The sequence below is a fragment of the Hirundo rustica genome, chromosome 2 (assembly GCF_015227805.2).
Source record: "Hirundo rustica isolate bHirRus1 chromosome 2, bHirRus1.pri.v3, whole genome shotgun sequence".
Taxonomy (NCBI): domain Eukaryota; kingdom Metazoa; phylum Chordata; class Aves; order Passeriformes; family Hirundinidae; genus Hirundo; species Hirundo rustica.
The window spans coordinates 14,937,625-14,962,678 of record NC_053451.1 but is presented as its reverse complement, the minus strand read 5'-3'; the positions used below and the strand labels follow the sequence as shown (position 1 = coordinate 14,962,678).

General features: G+C 37.2%; 1 protein-coding gene across 5 annotated transcripts in view; it reads left to right on the top strand.

Annotated features, from left to right (window-relative positions):
• ROBO1 (roundabout guidance receptor 1) overlaps positions 1-25,054 on the top strand; it is a 698,550-nt gene that overhangs the window by 76,216 nt on the left and 597,280 nt on the right. For all 5 annotated transcript variants that reach the window (XM_040054708.2, XM_058419158.1, XM_058419153.1 and 2 more), the window contains exon 2: positions 14,145-14,285. In XM_040054708.2, coding sequence (XP_039910642.1) covers positions 14,198-14,285 — 88 coding nt within the window. In that variant the 5' untranslated portion in view covers positions 14,145-14,197. The remainder of the gene's footprint in view (positions 1-14,144; positions 14,286-25,054) is intronic.

Sequence of the window (25,054 nt, the reverse complement as noted above, 5' to 3'; positions counted from 1 at the left end):
ATGCAAAACGCCTGAGGAGCCATGCTAGGAGCTGCAGAATAGTCAAAATAATAGCCAGTTTATCTGAACTTTTAGTGCATTATATGGACTCTGATAAAATCCCTTTTGTTTGATTGTTCTCTCTCAGAAAAGTGCATTGTATTGATTGGAGAAAAACAAGTACAAAATTTTGGTTTACTTTGCTGTTTGAATAGTTGAAACTCTAGAATTTGGTATTGAGATGCATACAGGTGTTTATCCTTGTATCAATAAAGGTTATTTCAAGTTTTACACAGAATTTATAAATTGGGTAGCCTTTTTAAGACATAAGTCCTTCATTCTCTCTTCCATATCTGTTGTGCTTTCTTGGTCATGATATTTTTAAGTTTATAATTTTCATTCACTTTTTTACAGTTATACTTAGAAAAAAAAACCCAAAACTTAAACACCCTGTTGTTTACTGGATTTCAAATACTGATGGACACTGACAGCTTTTGTCTTTCTAACAGACAGAATTAATTATCTGGGAGCATCTTCACAAGGGAATTTGTCCAGGGTCAGAATACTCAGTCTATCCATTTGAATTTTTTTCTACTGTTAACTCTGTAACAGATAACTTCAACCCTTACATTACAAACCAGAGCTTATGAGTCAATAGATCCTGAGACGACTAAAAATATGCTGTAAAGGATTTTTTTAAAAGGAAAAAGCCTAAAGAGTAAGAAGGATGGGGTGGGGGAAAGGAGGGTGACATTTTTTTTAGGAGTGATCTTCATTTTTAAATTATTGTTTGGATTATGAAGGAAGCTTATTTTGCATGTCCTGTTCTTCCTCAAATTTAGTGCAGCTTTTAAATATATTTTGTTTGAGGTTCCACAGACATACTAAAATTGAGTTTTCAGGTGTTTCTCTTTCTTCCTGCTTCTTCCTACAGGAAACCCATTCCTGGGAGAAGATTGCTGGTGATAATTTAACCTTTAATAAGTTGTTGACAGCACATATGGTAAACAAATCCCTTTCATAAAGCACCCTGGAGGGGTTATTGGGGTTTACAGAAGAGCGTTTTCTTGCATGTAGTCTGTGGTCCCACTGCCTACTTGGCTCTTCTCATAGGAGCTTGAAACAAAAATAGCAAGACCACAGTGATCTGAAGTATTCCTGCATCTACCAAACTTTCCCTTTGGAACAATGACACATCTGTTTTCAGTCCCTCCCATGTACTTTAGGCCCACCACTGCACTGCTCTGCATCTCTCTGCCCTGGAGACAGTGTGGAATTTTGCATGAGCCCATTAGCCAGACAGAGGAGGTGAGGGTTACATCCTCCCTGCATTCCTCCTGCGGCTGAGAGTGGTGACATTTAGGATTTTTACCTTTGACCCAAAGATATACAGTCTCAGGAGCTGTAGAAATGTAATTACCTTAAATCTTTTTGTTTCTCTGGACTCCTGGTTTAAAAGCCAGCAGGAGCAAAATCGGTGAGCTGGCCAAATCTGCTTTAAGTACGAAGCATAACAAAAAAATTACTGATTTCTGTTCCAGAAATAATAGAAGGCATTAATACTCGTCACTTACAGGGAGAAGCTCTTTTGTCTGCTAGATATGAACAGGATAGGGCTTTCAGAATCACAGCCCTGCAATGACAGCTGGGCTGCTGGCTGCCCTGAAGTGCCACTAAATGCCACAGTCTCTTCCCAGGAAGCAGAGGAAGGAGCTGCTATTAACAACCATAACGACCTTATCAGATCAGTCTCACTTTCAAAGGGATTCTGCCTCTCTTCCTTCCAGCAGCTTCATGAAAGCTGGCATCTTCTTCTTTCCCCCAAGGAGTTAGCATTTCACAGAAGTCTCTTTAACCAAGGAGCAGGCAAGGTTGAAAGTTCTCATATTGTTTAAGCTTTGCCTTTACTGGGGACCCAAAAGAATGAGTGTGCTGTAGGGGAGAGCTGAATACTCTTTGAATCCTGATGTACATTTCTGTGTCTGAGAAGGCTTCTTGGTGAGGCAGTTGTGGAAATCCTTTCTAATTGCCCTGGTTCTTACTACGGGCAAAAGCCAAGCTATTTTTCGCTCCTTCATAGTTGAACCTCAGGTGAAAAATAATTTCAGCAAGCCTTTTGTTGCAGAAGCTGCGGCTTACTGTCCCAAAATACTTATTGTTTCATAGCTTTGCAGTAGAAAGCAGTCCCTGTCTTGCCATTTAATGTTCCTGCTTGTCATGATAGATAGAAGCCTAGAAGTTTTGGAAACTAAATGAACACAAAGATTTCACTGTATACTGAAGAGAAGTCTGGGTGTTTCTTTGTGCTGTCTGATTTGCACTCAGGTCTCTTTCCTCAGATGTAGTTGCAGGACAGAATTTATCCAGGAATTTTGTTTCCATAATTTAAAAAGTTTCAGAACAGTGGTTATGGCAAAGCTATGACCTAAGATCACCTCTTAATTTTCGGACAGGCAAAACCCCAGGACCTTTTGCTGCGTGCCCCACTGAATATGCTCGCCTGACTGCTGGAACTTAAATGCTAATGTGGTGAGAGCTCTTCCCAGACAACTTTACTTCATGTTTATGGGCAAGGTGAATAATGACATGTGCAGAAATGCTCAAACTTACTAGCTGAGAATCAGAAAGGAGCAGGTTTGAAGACTGTCACGCTGTTAACTGTGTGGTCATGACTGTGAGAGAGCACAGGAAAGGCAAACCAGCTCAGTTTAAATCTTTGTCGTAGAATTGTGGAATTGTTTAGATTGTAAAAGGCTCCTAAAACTTGAGTCCAACTGTCAACTCAGCACTGCCAAGGTCACCACTAAATCATGTCTGGAAGTGCCACATCAACATGTCTTTTAAGTGCTTCTAGGGATAGTGACTCCATCACTTTTCTGGGCAGTCTGATCCTTCCCATCAGCCACAGACTCACATCTCTGGTATGGACATGCAAGATTTTTTTGTGTCCTCCTTTTTAAATTTTGTGAGTAAGATTTCCAGAATTGCATTGATCCATCCTTGTTTCCTTGCATTTGCAGAATTCCAATCGATTTGCTCCCGTCTGCGAGCAGAGTTAGGTCAGGAATAGGTGCTCCTGGGATCACTACCCCAGATCTGTTGCATTTTCGCATAAAGCCTGAGGAATATGTAACTTGTTCAGCTTAATATTGTGGAAGCATTAGCAGTAATCTCCTCCTTCTCATCGGTGATTCTGAACTCTACATCATTACTTTGATATTTCATGCTCTCCAATCCATTAACATTTAGGATGTGTAATAAGGGCCAACACTTCTACAAGCACGAGGAATTCAGCAAGATTACAGGACTGGCTTCTACAACGTAGATTTTCAAAAGAGTCACTGGAATCTGAGGTGCTACATGAAATAATACCTGTGGGGTTATTTTAATTGGTGGAGATAACTTAAAAGTGAAGCAACTTGGTATTTTCAGAAAGGATTACTGTATCACCACTTTTTTCAAGAAGGAGAGAGTTCTTAAACGGTGGTGAAAATTGATAAATTCTTTCTTGTTTTACAGAGAGGACTATAATTGTTTAAGATCAGAATGTTTTTCCAGTTTGCAACAAAATTGCAACATAAATTTACTGTAAAGCAATTTTCCTATGATACAGCAGTATCAAGAAAAGACAAGGTTAGTCTGAGTAGTAGTGTACAAATGTTTTCTGGAAAAACTGAGAGTTTTAAGGACTCTAATTATCATTATGGATTTTGGAATGTAATTGTTCAGTAGTATGCAATTCTGTGTTATTTGAAAATATTTTACCTCTCTGGTTAAATATTGGTTCTATTTATTATTTCAGCATTTTATGAATATTTTGTTTTCTCTGGGGACTTTCTATACATTTTATCAGCTGAATAAATGAAGTAATTCACAAATCAAATGCCTCTTGCTCTCGATGGCTTTAGGGGACCTTGTCATTCCCTGTAGCCTTTTCTCAGGCCCAGCTGTGTGGCTCTGAAATCACTTGGCTGGTAATTAGGTATTTATCAGATTGTTTCTGAAAAGGGATGAGACAGTTATCTGACACAATTATCTTTGAAAATTGAATCCCTCTTTTCTGGTGCTGCTGAGGACATTCAAAGATACTGTGAATGTTTAAAGCTTAATGCCTTTGCAAAACCCTTGCTTTTTTACATCTGGTGCAACAAAGGAGTCAAAGTGCAGTTAAAGGGAGTGGGTTTTTGGTGGTTTTTTTTTTTTTTTTTTTTTTTTTTTTAGCCTTTCAGACACTGGATTTTCTTTCTGTCAGATGTTTCTTTTCCATCGTGACTCTACTTGGAAGCCCTTTTGACAACAACCATTTCTTCAGATGCCCACTACTTTATAGCGTTTGAAAACTGTCAGTAATTCTTACAAATCAAGACACTACTAATTACATCAAGGCATTACTAAATTTTTTTCCTGTTAAAAAGTGATGAGGGTATAGTTCTGGAGAACATAGTTCCCAAACATTCTATTGAATGTCTTGGTAGCTGAGAAATGAGTCTTTTGTTTAATTTGCCCAAGGACAAAAGGAGATAGTGCATCAGGAATGCAAGGTATGAGAGGTTTTGCTTTATTTAGCTCAATCCTTGGTTGCGTATAACATTTTTAAACATTTTGTCGGATTTTAAATTTTTTTTCTGTTGGAAAACACAGGCCTCATTACACTGTTACTGAATTTCTCATACATTTAGATTATTTTCAAAAGATAACAATTCTTCCAAGAAGTTCAGAAGTCCTTGAAGGAACCTGTTTAAGTTTGAACTGGAGGTACTTAATTCTTGCACCACTTATGTGCAAACGAAATTTGTAGAATGGAAAGGTGGAATTATCTAATAGGAGTAAAGCACTACTTTCTTCCTTCCTGACATTCAGTAGGAGACTCCTGAATTCAGAAACTTGTAGGCTTGCTAAATGATGAGAAAATTTTTTCATATCATACATGTTGCTTTCTCCTGAGTAGGTGTAAACAGGTGGTCGGTGTTTGCCAAACAGTCTTGCAATCTGGGTTCAAAACATGTTGAAGTTTTATTTCCTGGTTGTTGAATCACAGAAAAGGAAAATTCTCACAATAACAAGGAGAAGAATTTTAAATATATCAACCTTATAGAAAATGTATTAATTTTGTCATCATTTTTATTCTCATTACTGTCTGAAATTTCTCTGCAGATAACTTGCCTCAGTGATCCAGCTACTAACCAAGATTTGTTGGTTTTTACTTTCTCCTCCCTCCTTTGTATTTTGAATATTATACCACATCCAAATCTGAATTCCATTCATTTTCTCATAGGGTTTTCTGTAGTGCTGTGAGTTACTACAGGATTTGTTTCTCATCTGCTTGCTTGTTCTTATTAATAGATGGTGCCTCATTATGCAAAAAGGGAGACACAGGCTGATTACAGGGGATAAAATGTTGAAAAATATACATTAAAACAACCTCAAACAGCTTTTTCAAAAGTCTTGTGTTTTAGAGTTGCATGGAGCAAGTCAGATGAAGCTGCTGTTGGTGCTAGTTCTATTCCTTTGGCAGACTTATTTTAATTATAGAGAAATTCTGTGTTCTCTGAGCATGAATTGTGTGAGGCTGCCTGGTTGCTATTGGGAAGAATAACCCAAAGTGTCACCTTCCTCTAGGTCTGAAGTAAATTTTATCAGATTGAATATCTCTAAAGCCACATCACCTCTTCCTCTCTCTCAGGAACTTTTGTGTCCACACAGAAGCTGCCCTGTGCTGTAAAACACTCAGATAAGACCTTGACATCTTTCCCTCTCCCTCTCTTGAATACCTTATTGAGAGTGCTGACACATATAATCTTTGCTTCTCCCCTCTCTAGCTTTTAGCTATATCAGCAGTTTCCAGAAAAAAAGAAAAAAGGCTAATTAGCAGAATGAAATCACTTTCTGGATTTGAGGAAAGTTTTGTTCGGTGAATTCACTGGTGACTGTTACCAATTACCTTTTGGCCTCTGATTGCTCCCCTGAGAGTGACTGAATATAAAATAGAGAACAAAATCTGCAATACCGAGGGTCTGTGCAAAATAATAGTCTGCAAGTTAGAATTGATTTTTGCATTCCAGGGGAATAATCAACCTGAACACAACCATCAGAGTGATGACAGGCCATAGCTTACAGTGCTGCATAGCATATTTAAATGTTCATCTATCTGCTTGTTCTGTTTCCCTGTGGGATCATAAGGTTATACCCCTAAAAATGTCATCACAAACCTCCTCCACTTTCTATTTATTGATCGTGACTTGAGGACTTTTCACAGAATAAGTGATTTTTGTATTCGCATTATCTTTTTAATTTTTTTTTTTCTTTTAAGCCCTAAAGAACGTCCCCAACATGCTATCTTCATTCAGTCTGCCCCTGCTCCAGGACATGACATTTGATGCTGACAGCTTTTCTAGTCACCCTGCACCACTGCTTCTAAGCTTTTTGTGACCAATTTTCAGTGAAAAAGCCTTTCTTCATTCTGTGCTGGACACTCTATAATATTCTGTTTCCCAAAACAGAATATGGGTTGCTGGTTTTGATGCAATTGAAGCAGGATAATCAAAGACAAGGTGGGGAGAGGATAATTTAATTGCTTGGGACTGTGTTCTATCAGGTTTTGCATCTGAGGATGGAGTAATCACATTCATCTGGGCTGCCTAATTCCACTGTGCATTCACCCTTACAGCAGGGAAATTTTTTTCTTATATCTGTGTTTCAGCTTGTGCTTTTAACCCTGTCAATGGCCACCACTGCCAAGAGCTTGGCTCTTTCTTTGTCGTTCCATCACAGCAAGGATTTATTCACGTGGATCAGATTCCTGGATCTTCTGCTGATTGAGCAGTCCCAGCCTCTTTCCAAATGACAGATGTTCATAACTCAAAATAATTTCTGTGCCTCTCTGCTGAATTTGCTCTGCTGTCAGTCTTGTACAGGGGATCTCAATGCTGGCAAATCACTCCAGGTGTGACCTTGCCTCTGTTTAGGAGAGGGAAAAGGAGGAGCCCTTCCTACTACCTGCTGTCAGTGTTTTCCAGGATGTCTTTGGCCTTCTTTTCTGCAAGAACACATTTCTGCTCAACTTTGTGTCCAGGAGGAGCACTGAGCCCTTCTTGGCAGAGCTGCTTTCCAGACAGCTGCCCTCTAGGGTATACTGGTGCCTTAGATTATTCCTCACCCAGTGAAGGATTTGGGATTACCCTTTGAATTGCATGAAATTTTTCCAGCCTTCAGAGGTCCCTCTGGATAGTGGTACAACCATCCTCCACTCATCCCAGTTTTACGTCACCTTCAAACTTGCTGAGGATGTGCTCAGTGTTACTGTGTATTAAACAGTGTTGGACCCAGTAGCAGCCCCTGGGGTGTATTGCAAGGGACTGGATGTACAGCTGGGCTTTGTCACACTGACAACAATCCTTTAAACCTGACAGTTCAGGCATTTTTCAGTTCACCTCAAGCTCTGCTGATGTAGTTTGTACCCCTTCAGCTTCTTTATGAGGAACTTATGCAATAAAGTGTCAAAGACCTTCTTATAGTCAAGAAACAATACCCACTGAGTCTCCCCTTATCTACCAGGCCAATCATCTCATCACAGAAAGTTTTAGGTTTGTTAAATACATCTTTTTCATAATAAAACTGTGCTGAATACTGATCACTTTCTTGTCCTTCCATGCATATGGAGATGGTCTCCAGAATGGGTTCATTCCTCACGTTCTTAGGGTTTGAGATGAGGCTAAGAAGGCTACTCTTCCCTGAATCCTTAATCCTGAGGATAGGGACAACAGTTGCTTTCCTCCCGTTCTCAGGAGTCTCTCCTGTGCATCAGTAAGATCCAAGAAACTGCTGTGTGTGTCCAGGTGGTTCAAGGCCTTCCTAACCTGATGAACCTCCACTGAGAGCAAATATTCCTTACTTCAGGCTTTTCCTCTGGTTCTAGGATCCTGGGATTCCTAAAGGCTGGTCTTTCCAACAAAACTGAGATAAAAGAAGGCATCAATTACCTCAGCCTTTTTCATGTCCCCATGAAGACAATTGACATGAAAAAGGCTGAGGTAATTGATGCCTTCTTTTATCTCAGTTTTGTTGGAATACCTCATCTCCCCGGTCTTTCTCTTCCTGTTTATATATTTGTAAGAGCCTCTCTTGCTGCCCTTCACATACCTTGTCAGATTGACTTCCAGGTGGGCTTTGTTGTCCCTGCATGCTCAGACACTGACTCTACTGCTCCTGACAGAGCAGGCAGCAAAGACAGAGAGCAGGAAGCACTTGGTAACCTAATTTGAGTTCTTGAGAGAGACCAGCACTCTGGGAGTCAGGCAGGGGCAGGAGCCTGAAAAGCACTGTCACTTTTCTCAAGTGTCCCCAGTTCCTGCCCAAAGACTAAGGAAACCCCCCCATGTGGCAGCCTTTTTTACTTTGTGTTTAGTCTTTTAATTGAGCTGTTTTTTACCAAGTGTCACCCAATAAGGAATGGATGCCAACTCCTCTTTACTGCTGCAGGGCAGCCGCTGTGTGGATGGCAGTGGCATGGGGAAGAACGTGACACACACAGTGGAGAATTTGGAGTCTTGGGGAATATCTTAGAATTGATTGCTTGGGAAGTTTGTTTTTATTCTGATTCTGTTGAGCGGTGAGCATCCGTCCCTTCAAGGAGAGAGCCCTGCCTGACCTATCCTTTTTTTAATCTTTTGTGTAACATACTTATGTGTGTTTCTGAAAAAGAAAAAATCCACAGATGAAATTGTTTCTAAAGTACCTGAAGAAACATTTTTTAAAAACCTAGACACAGATGATACAATTCATGGTTTAATTTTTCATTTTATTTACGCTCCTTAACTTCATGCTCCATACCTTTACATTGGACATTTATATTACATTATAAATGTATTGCCTTCTTACACAGAAATCCTGTTCTGTTGCTCACTGTCTCATTAACGTACTCCTCCCTGAGGAAAGATTCTTTGTTCAAGTTGTCCTTTAATCTAGATTAACCTCAGTTTGTATGGTCAGGCATGAAGGAAACATTAGAGATTAGAAGAGCTTCTGATAGAGAAATTGTTTGAGACAGAGGCTGGTGGCAGAAAAACTGATTTTTTTTGTCATATGTCTGAAGCCTCAGACTGAGCTTAACTACAAGGGGATGAACATGGACACAGCTTTTTTTAAAATTTTAATTATAGTAGGTGAATTATTCCTATGGTACTACTTAGGTAATAAAAACACCATACTGAAATCAAGAGAGAATCTGGGTAAAACTGTCTTACATATAGGTTTGTCACCTGCCAGGTTAGAAATGTAAGTTGATCACATTCAATACATTGCTATTATTAATAGCAATAAATATTTTACTCTTGGGTTTCTCACTGCATTAAAAAAGCAACGAAACCACGGCTTAAAATAATTAAAGTGCAAATCTTGCATCATAACTGTTAAAATCAATCATTAACAATTGGTTCTAAACAAGCAAATGCCTGGGAATACTAAAAGATTAAATAAGGTGAACTTCATGTCTTCTGAAACTATCACTGAAAAGATGACAGTCCACAGCTATAGATGTGTTATATTGATAATTACTCTGGTTTGAGTAGATTTATATTTTTGAACTGCTTTGATCTTGGTACAGCAGATTTACTTTATAGCAAAAAAAGGAGCTAAAGTGACTTTTTCCCCTAGTTCATCAACTCCCTGTCATTTTTGCTCCTAAATGGACACAGTTGAGACAATGTAGGGCAGAGTTTCCTTCTGGAACTTTAAATAAACTTAGTTTAATATAGACAGGATGTTTAAAATAGTAGAGAGAAGTTCTTAATTTCAGTGATCTATAACTGTACTGATGGTAAGGCACAGGATGAGTAAGTCAGTAGTGTCAGTCTAAACAGAGAGGACCAAATAACTGGGTATCTGACTAATAGGCATGGGGATTGAAAGTATGGGAGGGACCATCCACAACCAGCAGGCCTAACAATGCATGACAAGCTTTAAAAAATTCCACTCCCAAAAAGAGTTAACCTTGCTCCAAAAGGAATTTTTTTTTTTTTTTTTTAATTTCCTCCTTTTGGTGGCGTTTTGCTAGTCCACTTCTAAATGGTTGGGTACACAGCAAATCAAAAGTCTGTCTCATTCTGTAGAGAAGAAATCTTCTTTAGCATAATATTTACCAAAGTTCATATATTTTATAAAGGCAACATTTATTTTAAAAACTTTCTTAAAAGTTAGAATCTTAATTACTTGACTTTTGTGTCCATTCTTTCTACTCAAGACCCCATCAAAATCTAGTCTTAGGAAGCTGGTTACCTTAGAGAGGCCTCAATAGTTATCAAATTTTGGGGGAAGGAAAAAAAAAAGTACCCTAAAGACATGAAAATAAAACCAGTATTTGTTTGATCTTGTCTGCATCTTTGCTTCTGCACTGGCTGTAGTGATAAATAGCACTAGACTTTGGAAGTGGAAGAAAATAATTGATTGGACCTTTTGCTTGCATTTACCATGCTACTTCTTTCCCCTCTGGGCTCCTGCAGTTTAATTTGCCATTGATTCTTTAATGATTATAATGTCATAGAGAAGCCAGTGTTTATCTTCATTGTGCACTCTGGACAGGGCATTGGATCTGAATCTTTTCTTCCACATTCTAGTGAAGGTCTGTGGCCATTTGATACAGAGTGAGGTGAGATCTCAGGCCAGCTGAAGTGTCTGCGGTGAGTGCATCCTTCTCTTGTCACTGGCAACACCTAATTAGTGCCAGTCTTTACCCTGCAGTATTAGTTTTGTAGGTCAGACACTGAAAAACTAATTGCAGAGAATTGCGTCGAGCCCCTTTGGCTGCAGTACATTTCTGGGTGTTTCTTCCATTGTTGTGTAGTGCAAGAATTGTGGCATTGTGGCAGTAGATGGTGAAAAGAAAGATCTTGTTTCTCTTTTGTTGGACTCAGCTTCTGACCGAAAACCATTCTGATGACAATTCTTTCTGCTTTATCTTTCCTGTGATCAGGGCTACTCTTTCAGAAGCTCTGTACCCTAAAGAAAGAGAATTAGCCTCCTATTCAGGATTGTTTTCAAGGAATATCTACAGGATTTGTTTTTAAACTGTAGACTAAAAAAATGTTGTTTTTACATTAAAATTATCTGACTTCATGAAAGCTGTCTTCACTGAAATTTTCTGTAAGAATAATGTTTTAATGACACTGAGATAATTTCAGGTTATATAATGAACTATTATATTTCAAACATAAGCCTACAAGTAGAAAAAGAGAGTGGAAGAGCTTTTAACTAAACAGCCAAGCCGTCATGGTCTGAGCTCCCTGTGGAGCTCTGTCACATACAGAGATTAAAAAGAAGTCATAGTCTACCAGTTAAGTAAATGCAAGAGAGAGGCAAAGTGTTGATTCATGCGTGGCGTACCTCCGCAGAGGAGGTGAGTGCCATGAAGTATGTTCTTGGGATTTGTCTATTCCCTGCAACTTTATGGTTTGAGTCAGTTGACCTTGGCAAAAGGTCAACCGTCCCAAAATTTATTTTCAATTAAAATAGAGTTGGGTGATGAGGAAAAAAAAAAAAAAAAAGGACAAAAAATAAAACTGTCCCTCTCCCGCTCTTCTTGTTTTTCCTAGGCTCAACTTCATCTCTTCATCCCCAACTCTTCTACCTCTGCTACTCCACTTTCCCTGGAGTGGTGCAGGGGGATGGGGAATTGGAGATTGTGGTCAACCCATAAGAGTTTCTCTATGCCTCCTTCCTCCTCCTCACACTGTTCCTCTGCTCCAGAGTAGTCCTGTGGGTTGTAGTCATTCAGGATAAGCCTGCTCCTGGATGGACTGCAGCTTTCTCCAGGGAACACTCATCTGGTGCCCTCCATGGGCTGCAGTATGGATACCTACTCTTCAGCATAGTCCTCTCCATGGGATGCAGAAGAATCTGCTCAAGCAGCTGAAGCACCTCTTCTGTCTCCTCCTCTATCTCAGTGTTCCTCTACCTCACATTATAATGACAAAGTGAATCTTGTAGTGAAAGTGTTATTTTGATGGTTTTGCTAGAAGAAGCAAAATCAAAGGGCTGCCTTCTCAGCTTTGTGTTGGAAGCGATATTCAGTCTTGTGTTCACAGCAGAAAGTAAGGGTGAAGAAACAATGGGAGTCTGAAACCACAGTAGTAAATAGTTTTGAGTAAATCTGTAGTACTGTACAGAGAAAGAGATAGCTACTCTAAGGGCCTGAGCCTGCAAATGCTCATTTCAGTCTTGGAGTCATACCATGAATAACATTTAGAGCAGCATATAGGACCTTGGCCATTAATTGCTGTTAACACTGCCATTAAGAGCTGTTTGCAACAGAAGAGCAGCCATATGAGTGATAGGGGAAATTAAAATGTGAGAATGGAAGGAACTTGGGAGTATTTGTGTGCCGTGTGAGAAAACGGCTGAAATTAGAAAAAACAAAGAAGTATCATATTTTGTAGGATACAGGTAATTGTAATAGGAAATGGATTATTATTATTTCTAGTTGCTAAGATAGTAGGGGCACAGGTACAATGCAAGAAGAAAATTTAAAATACAACATGTGTAGGAGATTGCATCTGTTCATATTAAACGTATTTATGCATTTTTGAACATCCAAAATTGTCAGGTGGCACTGAATGCTCCCAGTAGTGATGCAACTCTTCAGTCTGTAGGCATTAAATATGTATTAGGTTTACAGGTGAAACTCCTCTGTCCCAGCAGACTGAACAAATGGCTGGTGTCACTGTAGTTTTCTTCACTCTTACAATTACGTCTGCCGGCGTTTAGATAATATAGGATTCATCCTCCAAACTGGTCATCTCTGAGGATACATTAACTACAGTAGGATAAGGAGAGTGAAATAAGAAGCATTGTTGTAAAGTTATCAAGGTCTAACATAATTATTTATTGCTGGAGTAGATTTTGATGTGTCAACGTGAATCAGATTTACAGTTGCTTGGTGGTCTCTTGTTGTTGGTTAGGGTCAGGCAATTTGACACAACTCATAACTTGACAGGCACTTAAAACAATGTCTCACCATCAAGATCTTGACATGAACCCCAGATGCTATGGAGTATATGGAACGTTACATTCACATGCATTTGGGTTTGTGCTGAAAGAAAAGCCCTTTAAGAAAAACACTCAAAGAACCTCCCTCAAAATAAACCAGCCAAAGCAAAACAATAAATCAGATTTCAGATTATGTGTATTTTATTATCTAAAAAACATCTTGCTGCTTTTAGAAATCTACTGAAATAATCTGAAGAACACCGTATGTATTTTAGACAGCTTTAGAGGAAAGGCATTAGGAACAGGCCGAAAACAAGGCCTGAGGCTGCGGCCTAACCCTCCAATGGCAGGGGATTGGACTGGGGGTCCCTTCCAACCCCTACAATTTCATGATTTCTGGACAAGTCTGTAAAACACTAATGTAGGTGAAAAGTAAACAAATGTGTAGGATGGGCAGAGATGACTTTTAAGCACCAGTAGAGCGGTGAATGCTTCTTAATCTCCAAACGTCGTGGTCAGAAAGACAAGTCTAAAAGTCATATTTTGGTTAAAAATATTTTGATTTTTGATTTTTTTTTAAATTCAAAGTATTGTTTTCCTTCATAAGATTACATTTTCCTGTCAATCAGATGAAAGTTTTTTTCCCTTAAGAACTTAGAAACTCCCCATAAAATTGTCTTAACTGTTTAAGTTATTACTGGGTAAAATTATCCCTAATCTTCCTTCAATAAAACATAATTTCATAAGAAGACCAAAGTGAAGTTTTAACCCTGCTTTCGTCATAAGCTGAATAGCTTAAATATAAGTGTTTTCAACTTATGCAGAAGTTTAAGTATTTTCTTGCACTGAGATGGGTTAAATATGTACTTAATTATCTTGCTGAAGTGAGCAATTTCTTTAATAACTTAACCAAACAACATGTAGTCCTCTAAAACACATATGTGCACTATGGTGATCCTCATGTCTCCCTTTAAAACATGTGGTTTGGGGTTGTCTGCTCTGCAAGGATGACTAATATTCTGCTTGTGGTTTTCAGCTGCCTAACTGTTAGATAATTTAACATTGTTTTAATAGCTAAATCTGTACTGAAACCAGCTTTCCTCATGGAATTACTCTGAACAAAAATATTTGGAAGCACCTCAATTTATCATGAATTCTTCTGTTCTTATTTCCATGGTGTATTGCAGGTGACGTTTACGTTAGTGCTGCCGAGCTGGTGTAATGCAAGGAGGGACACATCATGAAATGGAAACATTATCCTTTTCTGGCTGTAGTAGCTGTGTTCAGCCTTTCCAGATGCCATCAGTTACTGGGTCAGCTCATTCCAGGTAGGTACCTCTTATTTAAACCTAAGTGTTCGTGTTTTTTCGCTGTCCATGTGAGTGTGTGCATGGATACACCTGAAGTTCTCTCTGGGTGTTAAGATGTGTGTATGTGTGGAGTTAGGAAAGTTGTGAGCACGTCTACATGCGTAACACGCAGAATTTGATAATTTCATTGTATTGTCTGTGCCGCAGTGGTTGGGGTTTTTTTACAGCAATTGAAAATACAGAAAAGGAGTGGCATGAAAATATAAGTATGACAAGGTTAAGGTGGCTGTTAAGGCATTCCTTTGATTAACATGGTCGGTGGGGGGAAGATAAAGAGTGCAGAAACAGACTTGAATGTCAAAGAGAATTGGAAATATATAGAGAACCCTGCTGAAGAAAGAGCAAAATAGCAAATGGGGAATGATGAAATGCAGTGTTTCAGTGATTGTCCTGGTGCTTGCACATGGTAATTCTTACCAGTGCAGAGAAGAGTAGTGTCTATAAAAAGATACTGTCCAACTTTATAAAGAAGGAGGTGGTAAAATAGGGAATATGTATCACTTCAGCAAGTTTTGTTCTAGTAACACAAAGTAAACAAAATGTTTTGTTGTATTGGGGTTTTGTTTAAGAATAAATCTCTAAAAACAGCTTCCAAGTAATTCTGAATAATTTTTCAATATTTATAAAGAAAAATCTAAACAAACTTTGCTTAGTTCTGCTAATGATGTACAACCTTTCAGGAAAACACAGTAACTGTATACTAATCTCTGTATGTGTCATGCTGGTTTTTACTGGTTGCTTTTTCTGCTTTCAATCTGAATAATAATTTAGAAGGCTTTATTGGCTGAATTTCTGACTTGAATACATTGTGAGTGCAGAATTTCATGGCTATACAATTCTCTTCCCCATATCTCTGGGCAACTAGCTCAAATATAGACAACTGAATGAAAAGAGAAAGGAAAAAGGTTTCCTCAAGGATTTGTTCACCTGTATTAAATGGTGGTTCACAGAAAATAAAATAAGGAAGCAAATTGACTATTTTTTTCCTGGTTTTGTTGGTTTCAAGTGTAGAAAGACTCCAAAATAAAAGAAGATGTACGTTAAAATTATCATTTTAAAAGTTTGACCTCAGACTTCAAACATAATCTCAAAGCAATTTACCTGTCACAAAGACATCTACTGCTCATTTTAAAAGGGTTGCCCGCAGATCCAAATGTATTTGCATGATAGCTACCTCCATCCACTTGCATTGGTTTCAATTTAGTCATAGTTTTGTAGTCTTTACTAAAATAACTGTTTTCATTATATTACTTTTCCTGTGAAATTAGTTTCAGAATAAAATCACAGGTGGCATTTTGATTTTTGTCCCTGCTTTGTAATTTTCATCACAGCCCTCAGACTTGAACCAAGAGATTACTGTACTTGGCCAGACATCAGCATGCTGAGCCTTGCTGGCAGGGTGCCAGGAGTGTGATTATCACAAAAGATCAAATAAAGCAGGATTATTTTTTTTTTTCCTTTAAGCAGTTCATCCCATTCATTTTGCTCTTTTCATGTCTATTCCTTACAAAGGCAGGTCTCTTTTAATTTTTTTTTTCAAAAAAAATGTAGAGAAAGAGAACTGTGAAAAATCTCAAACTTTTTCCTTCATTTAATGAGGGAAAATGAAATAATGATTCTTTAGAATTCTGCTGTAGCCATAAATTAAAAAAAAAAAAATCAATAAAACAATAGGTAATAGCTTTTCCTGAGGATTGCTAAAGGCACTAAGCAGCTGAAATATCTGACCTATAGTATTTCTAAATTATAGTATTTTATTACAATTAAAAACATGCTCTTAAAATCACAAATTAAATGGAATTATTTTTAGATTGTGTTATTAAAAACTTTTAAAAAATGAAATGTTATGGTTTCAAAGTCTCCAATTCTCTCTTACCTAAAAATTGAAAATATTCCAGCCTTACTGGTGACATAGGTTGTCATATGGCAGCTATCAGAAATGTGTTAGAGCTTACCCTCAGATCTGGAATACTCAGTTTCAGTAACATGTGATGAATTTTAATAGTGGTCTTATAACTTGGAAGCATTTGCTGTAGTTTGTGCTGCATCTTTTCATATATTCTTGTTGGGTCTCACTATTTTGCATATGGGGTCCACAGGGAAGCACTGTCTCCCCCCTTTATTAAAATCATGGCTGAGCCTTTCATCTCATGTCATTACATCTTACCTCTAATTCACATATAAAATACACTCACAATTCCACTATGGCTGTCTCCTGAGGCATAAAGTATCTCTGCCTTGGCACATCTTTATTTAATCAGGGATTGAACATTATCTGGGAAAGATGTGATTTTTTTCCTTGCCAGTTGCTCTGCATATTTAAAGGCTGAAAAATTTGATAGTGGCTTTTAAAGTGCACTGATCTAAGAAAACATGGCATTAACTAATGCCATATTATATTTAGATGCATATGTTGAGCTGTGTTTTCAGTTAAGTCTTAAAAGTATTTTAAAGTTACAAGTTACTAGATTGTCAAAAACCCCCCAAAACTGTACATCTGATATACGGCAAAGAATTTTTCTTTTTTTTCCCCAACATCAATAGCTTCAAGCTTACAAGTTTTTGGACTGCTAATAAAGAAAACAGGAGCCTTCTTGCTGAATTTGTCTGGGTTTGCAACATGATGCTTTAACTGTGGGTGTTGTGGAAGGTCTCTCCCTCTGAACTGGAGAAGGTGCCACTTGTGTGTCGTCAGTCCTTGAGTTCAACCGAAATACCAGCACAAAGAAAGCCTTGTAAAAACATGTTAAATTTGTCAGCAATGCCGAAAACAGAGAAAACATTTGAATGCTCCTGATAGGTTATAATAGTTTTTTTTCAACAGAATTCTCTGTAGGCCTTAGGGAGAGGAAGATAAGGAGCCCGGGTTTTTGAGAAAATTCTAGACCTCTGTGGTTTACAATTACTGTGCACTATTTCTCAAAAAATAGGTTTCCTTTAAGAGATATAGATATAGCATAATATATATAAACGATACATCATGAAATATAAATTTGAGAAATTATTCATGGGAGTAAGTGTAAAAAAAAAATCATAAAAACCCAACTCTTTGGCAGTCATAGAAGCTTAGTGAAGAGGATCAGTTCAGGATTTGACTTTTCCTGGGGCAGAAAGTAATATTTTAAATTTCCTTTTCCCTAATGCTTCCTGGCTTATTACTGAAGCACTACAGGAAGTAAATTCGCCATCCTACCTTGTTTGCAACAGGAGCCAGTTGTTTATAATGAAACTCCCATAAATTCAGATTTCCTACTATAGCATCTTAGAGGCAGTGAAAAAGAGGCAATTGTTTTGGAATCTGAATACTCTCTCATTAGAGCTTTTGTCAAGTCAATCATAATTCAGTAACATAAGTAACTAAATTGTTTGGTATCATCTTTTATTTATTTATTTATTTCTAATCGCTGTTAATTTTTAGTACTCAAAACTTTGTCACCTGTCTAGAGAAAACAAGATTTGTGGTTTGACCTACTTGTAACGTTACTGAACTCGTTCTCAGAATATGATGCTTAGGATTTATATGTCTGATTGATACATTTTGACAAGAAATTCCACATTCTTCTAATTTCTCTGCAACCTGTGAAGGTATATTGAATAAAAGTTTCCTAGCATTGGCAGATCTTCATTTGCTGCTTCATAAAGAAAAAAAATAGGGTCTTGTAACATGTATTCAGGCATTCTTCTGTACTTTTTAAGTGCCTGAATGGTTTTCAGTCAAATATTCAAAATAAATCTGTCAATGACTGAACATGTCATTGAATAGTTCAGATGAAGAGTTTAGCTAGTTTTGTGATCACACAGGTCTTTTTCTGAGAATAATGTTTAAAAAAGGGAATGTTCAGCCAAACTCAACCAACCCAAAGTTTATTTATTGGCTGTGTTATTGCATAGGCTGAGAGTCAAAAAGAACTGAATGCTTAAATTTCATGTAAGACCCTGATCATGAAGATGTAAAGGAAGAGTGAAGACTCATTGAGCTAAGAAAATTAAGTGATCTTGGCCCTTCTTGAGGAGTGGTGGATATGGATTTAAATTCCTTCAATTGGGAGGTACTTGAGGATAGTTTTCACCTTTTCTGAGCAAGTGATCTAACAGCAAAGCTCATATTAAAAAAAAAAAAAAAAGGTTTTGTGGCTTTTTTATAGTAAACTTTTATTATTTCAAAGTAAAATGTTGTTGGTAACTATTGTAGGATGAGCCAGTAAGCCTTCCAAAGCTCGATTTTTAAGTTACAGTGAAAATAAGGCAGAGGACAGAAGCAAAAAATTCCAAACAAAACTTTTTATTTGAGAAGGTGCAACTTTATCTGAGCTATAAATCCCAGAGTAATGCTCACTCTGAAGAAGGAACGATAAGATTTAAGAGAGTCAGATTTTTAAAAATAAGTCCTCAAATTCTGTGCAATTTCCTTTTCTGTCCTTGAATCTGAGCCCAAAAGAAGATAACATTTATCTATTCTTTATTCAATACAGACATATAGATAGGAGTGGAAGAGAGTAGCTCAGATGTGGGAAAACCCATGGAATCAGGAAAGTCATTAGGTTGGAAGGCACATGGCAGTCATTTAGTCTGCACCAGATGCACTCTTGCTTTTCTTTTTATTCCCTGTGCACTCATGAAGGACAACAAGACGGAGTCCATCCCCCCTACCCTGCTGGCAGTGCTCTCACTAGAGCACCCCACAATTTTGGTAGCCTTTCCTAGGTCAAGGGCACAGTGTCAGCTCAAATCCAGCTCACCGACCAGGCTTCTAGATTCATCTTGTCGTGCTCTGAACTTTTCACCACGTAACTTCTCCTGTAGAGAGCATAATCATGGAGGAGGATCTGTTCTGTTGACAGACTGGAGTGGCAAGAAATACCATGTTTTTTGGAGCACATTCTCTGGTAATTTTGTTTTCACAGGCTTTATGAAATGTCTCTCTTGGTCATAAATTACATTTTTGTGATCCTAATTTAATATAACAGTGACAAATGCATCTGTAAGTGATGTGTAGCAAGGGATGATGATTTAATATATTGCTTCCACTTGTAAGTGCCACCAAGTTTGTAGGTTGTGGAAGTCAAGGTCAAATTCAGGGAGAGTAGATAGTTGAGGCCTTGCTGGGGTCAAGGAATATGTAGGAAGATATGCTTCTATCATGCACATCCAATTAATTTGAAACAGAAAATTGTTGTCAGTTCACAATTGAAAAGGTAAACCAATCCAAGACGCAAATCAAACACCCTCCCATTTTGGCTAGATCCTCCAAAGAGGAGGCTTTTTTTAGGCTGAATAAATAAAAAAGAAAGTAAAAAACAAAACAAAAAACCCTGGAATCTCTGCTCTGGTAAAGACCATGTTTTTGTTCACGTCTGCTTCTTCCTTCTCTCCTATCCCTGCAAAGTGCATAGGCTATCCTTAAACCTCTTGCAGAAAGAAAGAAAGAACTACCACCTGAGATAATCTCATTTCACCGGTGCTTTTTTTGTATGCATGTGCATATGCCTTTGTAAATATGCATAATGACATACAATTATCAGTTAGTAACTCTTAAGACTGGAAAGTCATCTTGCCGCATGGAGCATTAAGCTTTCTTTGAAGTGCAGAGTAATATGTCATCCTTGCTTGTAGAATATTTTTAAAATATCCTAATATTCATGGACTAATGCTAGATCCCATTATGTTGTGAGAAAATATATTTGTTATCAAGGAAATATTATAATGTTTCTATGATATGATATTACCATGCGTAATTTCCATTATGGCTATACAAATGAGATTATTTAATAACACAAGAGATAATAATTTCTTGTTATCAAGAAATGAAAAGGGTGTAGTAAATCTTGTATAATATTTTCAGTTAATATACCTACATAACAATCATGTAATTTTTTTAGTCATCCATCCCTGCTGATAGAAGAAAAAGCAAATAGCTGGTTTTTTATTAATTTGAAGTACTGTGAAATTTGAAATATTTTCTGACTTGATTATGTGCCAGCTAGTTTTCACAGTTATGTCATTTTCCCATCTTTTTCAAAGGATTCAGATTTGTTTACAAAGATTGTGGGCTTTTTTTGTGTGACCTTAGGTTTTCCCCGTTGGGTGGTAGGTTTAGTTATGTCTTGGTTTTTAATTGTTTTGGGTTTTTAATTTTTTTTTTTTTTTTCTGACTCCTCTCCCTGCTGGAGAGGATGACAAAGGTTTTTAATACATGTCAGGAGAAATGTGCCTGGAAAGAGGACGTATATTAAGAAGGGGAAAAAAAATATCCCAAGCACGTGCCTTGCCTTCCAGAGATTGTCACTATGTACGCTGAGTTCTTAATAAATAAAAAGATTGCCAGCTGTACTTCAATTCACAGCTTCTTTATTAGCCTTTAAAAAGAAATAAATAAAGCATGACACTTTATTTAATTGTCTGAATAGATGGAGACAAACCAAGAGGCACAGTCAGCTGTGAGACACTTAATGAAGAAATCCCTATTTTTAATCTAGCTGTAGAAGACACAACTCTTGTGCTTTGATGATGTGGCCTTTGTGATGAACCTGGCGGGAAGACCACATGTGCTGCACCGTCTTCCTAATTAAGTCATCAAAATGCACCGGAGCAACCGGAGTGGCTTGAGTAGAGCAGTAGAAGTAATTTTAGTTCCTCTATTGCTTGGTTAATAGAAAGTGGCACTGTTCTAGATTATGACTGATAGAGGTGAGATGCTACAGCTGCTGTCATTGTGTCTGTAGGTAGGCGCCTTTATAAGCTGTTTCTGTGTGTGTTAGAAGGAACTCTTTGCTTTGTTCATCTTTCTCTTCTCTTACTTTTCAAGGGTGTAATTTCCTAGGCATTTAATGCCTTTTTTTTTTTTTTTTTTTTTTTTTTTTTCCCCCTTTGAGAAGCTGATGCCTGTGATTTTCCTCAAAATACACTGGTATTCTACTTGTTTTGGATGCACTGACAGAGCATTCACCAAAACTGATCTCAAAATCCGGGTTTGGGAAGGCTGCCCACTTAGATAAATTTAAAGGTTTTTTAGGAAGAAAGAGATTTTGATCACAATAGGGGATATAAAAAGTTTGGGTATGTATAGTGAGGATGTAACTAGTTTTTCTAGATGCTTTTGGTTGGCCACAGCTAAAGATTTTGTAAATATGTAGACTAGAATCTGAAATTTTAATTGGTAAAATTTTCAGTAAATACTCATTCTGTATATCATGAATAATTTCACTTAAAGCTCTTAGCCTCTTGGAGACAAAAATATTCCAGTTACGAGAATGGCATAATCAGGCTTTGCATACCTTTATAATGTATATTTATATGCATTATAAACTTAGGTTGCAAAGCTTTCCTAGTTTACAGAGCCCTGTGACACACCCAGTTTGATAGCAAGGTTACTGTGCGGACATTTGCACACTAGAATCTAAGAAAAATACATTTGCTTAAATTCTTCTGTAAAGATTGTGTTTCATATGGTTAATGGAGACACTGATATAAATGCTTTCTCTACATTTGGAGATAATATAAATAGAATTTTCCCAATGAGTTTTTCTACTCATCTTAAAATTAACAAGAATAAATGTTTCTTTACATAGTTTTTCAATTATCCTGAGAATAATCCTCAGTTAGAAAAGTAGAGCACAATATGACATAGTCTCTCTTGACTCTAATATTTATTTTGATGATCAATCTGTTAATGCTTCGAAGCAATTTCATGTCTTTAACATCAATTATAAAACTAATTTCAGTTATATCAGTAAAAGAATGTAACAATTTACAAGGGTGTTTTCACTTATGACTACTCAAGGGGTTACAGTAGACATATCTGCACTTGTTAATTTATTTTCAGTGCTGTGAAATAAAGTGTCTAGAGATGCTTTATTAGATATTTTAATAAGTGTTGAACATATTTGCAGAATTCCTGACCTGACAAAGGGTGATTTATATGCACCTGTATCTGCATATGCAGAAAAAAATATCCTTTTGTCAGTCTGCCACCTTATTTTTGCATAAATGAAACAGGAAATTACTCCCTTTCATCTAATCTGAATTTTAAATCAAAGTGAAATTGGTGAAAGAAGCAAGTCTTATTTTAAGCTCATTTCTCAACCTTAACTGTTGAGTTAGATTGACAATAACTTTATTCCAAGCATTTATACTGCGATGGTATTATCAGTACAGCATTGTGCAACTGACTATTGCTGCATCTTCTTTATTCCAATCGTTTTTAATGCATTTTATAAACATTCATGAAAATCCTTTACTTTTCTCTAAAAGTAAAGGTTTAACAATTGCCACTTTTTTTTTTTTTTTGACCCAGAAGAATACTTGTATATGGCCCATAATCAGAGAAGTAAATACTTTGATAAAAGTATTGATAAATTTGATAAATTTAGCAGTATAAGGCTGTAGGTGCTGCGAGTTTCAGTGAGTTTCTATTTTTAATACACATTAAACCTTTTTCTTACATTATTGTATATGAATGGTTAAAATAAAATGTCAAATATTCCAAGTATTAGAATAGTATTATATGTTTTCTGTGTAATAGCTACTACAAAACCAGTCAGTCTCCTTTCTTCTGTTATATGAAAACAAAGAAACACCTATCCTTTATAAATGTATTTTGCTCAAGGCATTGTTACAGGCTACCACAAAGATAAAAGAACCCTTAAAAGTGCTGGGAAGCACATCTGGTTAGCCATTTGCAGTTAAGTTCCCATGTTTAGACCTTGCTTTAATTACATTTCGAGTGTGTTTTTTCTTTGTGTTTGGTCTTGGTGGTTTTTTTTGTTTTGTTTTGTTTTGTTTTTTTTAGTTTTCTCCCCAGTATTACCCTAAAGGTAAAATTTAATGATGTTATGTAGAACTTGGTTTTTAAATCAGATCATAAACCACTGAGGTTTAAAACCTACTTTATTTTGACACACAGGCGACCACCAAGGTCACACTTTTAATATACGAAAATATGAAAATAAAAAGGTAGTTTAGGGTAAGCAACAAAAGGATGCTTGTTGAGGGATTTTTCTTCCTTTCTCTCTGTTTTTGCAAAATAGATCAGCTATTCTCCTCAGGATTGTATTCACATGCAGTACTCACAGTAAAATTAAACAGTTTCCAGTTCTCCTTATGTCCATCTGGCACTTAAAAATAGAGATTAAAATTTAAATAATCTGTTAATGTGTAATGCCGTTTCAGAAAATATGCTTTGTTATATTCCCTAAGACTCATTAAAGGTCATGGCACTGACCTAGCACAGAGCTGATCACTTGTGCTTTTTGAAAATACTTAACGTGTAGGTGTGCTGTCTTTGAGGATATGTTACTTAAAATGTCTGGGACAGGTTAAATTTTGAAATTCGATGCACCTTTGGACCTCTTTGCTTGTTTGACCTGTAACACACAAAGTAGCATCATGTTTTTGAAAGATGTGGTGCCCCTTCTGTTCATCAGTTTCCATCATCTCTTTTTGCCACACCTTTGCTCATGAATGGGAGCAGATCTGCTGGATTTTATCTGTCTCTGAAATCAGGACTGGGCATTGTGCTGATTCAGAACTGGAGTTTAAACATGTTAGGCATTTAAATTAGCCTTCTTAATAGCCTAAGCAAATTTTTAGATTTGTTTACAATTTACAGTCTGAAATGGCTGTGATTTGCTTTCCTGCAGATGTCATGATTACTTCAGCCTCCTTGCACAAGGAAGGTAACCTCTGTTTTTAAATTTCAGCTCTTTAATGGCCTGAAATTCTGAAATAGCACTTGTGGAGGGCTTCCGGATTTAAGTTGGAACTGTTACAGTAGTAAAAGCTTCTTAGGCAATAACTTTGTTTTAGGCCTTGGATGAAGAAGGTTATTTGGATTGGTCTCATAAGTTATTCATGGCAATCTGACATACAGATCACAACTGCTGTGTGAATTTAATTAAAATTTTTCAAAAAAATACAGACAATTCTGAATATGAACTAAGATGCATGAAGCTTACAGCTGGGAAGAGGACAATGATTACTGCCTACCTGGTTTATTTTCCATCCCTTTAAAGCTCTTTTTTTTGTTCCCTCCTCCCCCCCGATGAAATTTCTCTGTCCTTGAAAGTGCTTGCTACATTGAGAGGTCAAAATGTTAACCTAGGTTCAGCTCTTTCCAGCATTCAGACAGCTTTCCCAAATTGAGCTCCCTGCTGTCACGGCTAGATTACTTCTGGGACCTGAGTGAGCTTATTTAAAGCTAGCCTGGCACCTTGACTACACATTACAGCCTCTGTTCTTTCACTGTCTGCTGTCTTTATTTCGCAGTGCTGCTTTTCTTGCCGGGCTCTGGTGTTTTGTCCTACTGTAGACATTTTAGAAGTTATAATATAGTCTGTAAATGAAATTGGCTCCTGATCCGCCCCCATATTCTATTATTAAGGGATTTCTTCTCCCATTGCTTTTGAAAGCTTGTGCAGAGGGGGGTTTTAACGTTTTAAGTTGTGTGTGCTTTAGCAGGAAAGTCTGCATCCTGTAGTATTTCAAAGAAACTTAGTACAGTGAGAAAAAGGAGGGTCTGAGGTCAGTAGTAGCTTATGAAGGTATTCAGTCAGTGTCAAGTCTGACTTTGAGCTTTAGTTCAAAATATTTAACCTTTCTGTTACTGCAGAAATTCCAATCAGTCTGTGTTGCAGTTACCTTGTAAGAAATAACTGAAATCCCTTGATCAGCACTTGCAGAGCAGTCTTTTGGGCTAATTCAGAAAGACTGAACTAGACACAACTAGAAAT